The 3,429-nt window shown below is 37.7% G+C and overlaps 1 protein-coding gene across 1 annotated transcript; it reads left to right on the top strand.

Moving 5' to 3' along the window:
* The first annotated feature begins 363 nt into the window (after window positions 1-363).
* On the top strand, window positions 364-2,458 carry LOC130589510 (uncharacterized). Its single transcript, XM_057390776.1, has 4 exons — window positions 364-545; window positions 650-754; window positions 1,707-1,918; window positions 2,004-2,458. The coding sequence occupies exons 1-4, from the start codon at window positions 364-366 to the stop codon at window positions 2,456-2,458; spliced, it is 954 nt and encodes a 317-aa protein (XP_057246759.1).
* The last annotated feature ends 971 nt before the right edge of the window (window positions 2,459-3,429 follow it).

Genomic DNA, 3,429 nt, shown 5'->3' with positions numbered 1-3,429 from the left:
ACAGGTGTGTATATGCACATATTATCAAATTTGAAATTAAAATGTGCACCTTGAAGCTGTATAATGTGCGAAAATTTACTAATTCATTTGTTTTTTTTTAAAATAGATAGCTATTCCGATATAGGAGACCCTACATATGTATGTGAGTTTTGTGGGGCTGAAATGTGGTTTGATGAGAGGGTAAATAAACAAAACAAGACAAAGCCAACCTTCTCATTATGTTGCATGCAAGGGAAGGTTCAAATACCTCTACTAAAACATCCACCAAAACTTATTGACGACCTATTAAAGAAGAAACATAACAGAAGCAATCACTTTCTTGAAAACATACGAGGATATAATATGATGTATTCATTTACATCCATGGGTGGAAGAATTATTGCACCTACAACTCGAGGACGAGGTCCGTATAATTACAAAATTGGAGGACAAAATCATCACTTGATAGGTAGTTTGTTGCCTCCTAATGGTGCACGGCCTAAGTTTTCTCAACTTTACATATACGATACGGAGGATGAAGTTAGGAATAGAAAAACTGCTGCAAGGTACAACATTATTGTTTGTTTTGCATAGCAAATTGTACTTATTTGTTATAGTTGAATATTTTTGTTTTTCATATTAACAATTTCTCTTATAAATGTCTTCACAGTACCAATAAATCTGACAAGTTCGAGGATCGCTTAGTCGCACAATTACAAGATATGATAGATCAAAATAACCCTTTAGCTAAAACTTTTAGAATGGCTAGGGATAGGTTTGCATCGACACGTGTGATACTTTGAAATTAAGGCTTATTGGAACAAGAGACGATGGAAGAACTTATAATTTGCCAACGGCATCAGAAGTTACTGCACTTATTATTGGAGATATTGACAGTGCTGATAAAAGAGATATAATTATAGAAACAAAGAGTGGAAAGTTATAGCAAAATTTTGAGCTTCATCCTTCTTATATGGCAATGCAATATCCGATGTTATTTTCATATGGAGAAGATGGATTTAGAACAGATATTATGCATAGAGATAAGACTCCGACCGACGGTTCGACGAGAAAAAGATTTAAACTCACTATGCGTGAGTTCTTTGCATATAGGATACAAGATCGAGCTTTAGAAGCGGCCACCATACTCTTATCTCGCAAGTTGTTACAACAATTTTTAGTACGTAGATCCCTACACTATGATTGAAGCTGAAAGGTTGTCTTTTCTTAGACATAACCAACAGAGCCTTAGAGCCGCGAATGTGAAGAATTTAAAAGGGGTTGTCGAAAGAGGAGAAACAGAAGGAGCTTCAACTGGAAGTCGTATAGTATTGTCGACTTCATTCACCGAGGACATAGCTATATGAGAGAAAACTATCAGGATGGATGGCTATTTGTAGATGGTAGGGTTATCCGGATATATTCATAACATTTACGTGTAATCCTAAGTGGCCAGAGATCACTAGATTTGTAAAGAAAAGGGGACTCAGGCCAGAAGATAGGCCGGACATCGTCTGCCGAGTTTTTAAGATGAAACTAGACCAACTGGTAAGAGATTTGAAAGATCGCAAAAATATTTGGCAGTGTTAGGGCTGGTATGTAACACATCTTCCTTACTTATATTATTATTATTATTATGATTTCCGAACTACCTTTCTGTTGGTATAGTTATGTTTTGTCTGTAATATGACTATTAAACCCTACTTTGTTGTATTTCCAATTTTCAGTGGTATATACAGTAGAATTCCAAAAGCGTGGTTTGCGCATGCGCATATTTTGTTGTTCATGCATCAACAAGACAAGTACCCTGTAGCTTCAGATATTGATAAGATTATTTCTACCGAGTTGCCCGATGAAGGTGAAGATCCAGAACTATATCAAGCCATCACCGAGTTCATGATGCACGGTCCATGTGGCGCAGCAAACACAAATGCACCGTGTATGGTTGACAAACAATGCAGTAAGCATTTTCCAAGAGGTTTATTGATTCGACTAAATGGATGATGAAGGATATCCGTTTACAGGCGAAGAGATAATCGGATCTACAGTTGATAAGGGTGGAGTTCATCTTGACAATAGGTATGTTGTTCCATATAATGCTAAATTGCTACGTAAATATCGAGCACATATCAATGTTGAGTGGTGTAACCAGTCAAGATCAATTAAGTACCTGTTCAAATATATAAACAAGGGGTATGATAGGGTTACTGCTACGACATACCAAGATAAACAGAAAGAAGGTGAAGGGAAAGAAATCGACGAGATAAAGATGTACTATGATTGCCGATACATTTTGGCTTGCGAGGCAATTTGGAGGATTTTTGGATTCAACATCCATTATCGAACTCCTGCTGTGGAGAGGCTAAGTTTCCATCTACCAGGAGAGCAAACTGTTTTGTTTAATGACCATGCTGATGTAGAATCCATACTAGACAGCCCATATCGACAATACGAAATTCCTATCTTGGATGAAATGTAATGAGAAATATGAAGAAGGCAGTGCGATTAGTTATGTGGAGTTTCCTACAAGATTTGTTTGGAAATAGGCGTTGAGGGAGTGGACACCAAGAAATAAAGGCTTTACAATAGGTCGAATCTACCACGTATCGCCAGGATCTGGTGAGAAGTTCTATCTTAAAACGTTGCTAAACTTTGTTAAAGGAGCGATGTGCTATGAAGACATTCAAAACCTTTTATGGTGTAGTGTATCCTACCTTGAGGGAAGCTTGCTATGCAAGGGGATTACTTGATGATGAAGGAATATGTTGACGCAATCAGGAAGCGAGTTTTAGAGAATCAGGGCACTACCTAAGACATTGTTCTCCATGTTACTGTTATCTGGGAGTAGTCGAAGCCGGAGGATGTTTGGCACAAGAGACTTGGAGTTTACTATCTGATGACATTTTGTACAAGCAGCGTGGTATTCAAAAAAATAAAGGTACACAACTACCAACACATCCTGATAATAGTTACTACATATATTCTTAAGAAATGTGCATATTTAGTATAAGCCACTGCTGTGTAGTTTTAATTTATGTTTTCGCAGAACTACAATTAACAGACGATCAAATTGAAGCGTTTGCGTTGGCGGAGATTGAAACCATGCTCCAAAGTAATGGCAGCAGCTTGCGTAGATTTAGTGAGATGCCGTTTCCGGATGAACTAATCATGTTTGAAGGAAAAAAAAAAGCTTATTGCCGATGAGCTTTCTTACGACATAGAGGAAATGACGTTGGAACACGGTAAATTGTATAAGGGTCTAACTGATGAGCAATCCATCATTTATCGAGAGTAATGGATGTTGTGTCGAGTCAAGAAGGAGGTGTCTTTTTCTTCTACAGCTACAGAGGGACCGGAAAAACATATGTCTGGAAGACATTATGTGCTGCAGTAAGGAAGATGGCGAAATTGTATTGCTGTAGCTTCGAGTGGAATTGCTTCTCTCTTCCT

This window comes from Beta vulgaris, chromosome 7, assembly GCF_026745355.1.
Source record: "Beta vulgaris subsp. vulgaris cultivar EL10 chromosome 7, EL10.2, whole genome shotgun sequence".
Taxonomy (NCBI): Eukaryota; Viridiplantae; Streptophyta; class Magnoliopsida; order Caryophyllales; family Amaranthaceae; genus Beta; species Beta vulgaris.
The sequence above is the reverse complement of the archived record's forward strand: the minus strand, read 5'-3'. Positions and strand labels throughout refer to the sequence as shown.

Coding starts and splice junctions, on each gene's coding strand:
- LOC130589510 (XM_057390776.1), top strand. CDS start 364: ATGGGTGGAAGAATTATTGCACCTACAACTCGAGGACGAGGTCCGTAT. Junction 755..1,706: donor TTTAGAATGGCTAGGGATAG/GTTTGCATCGAC, acceptor TCCAATTTTCAG/TGGTATATACAGTAGAATTC. Junction 1,919..2,003: donor AGCAAACACAAATGCACCGT/GTATGGTTGACA, acceptor ATCCGTTTACAG/GCGAAGAGATAATCGGATCT.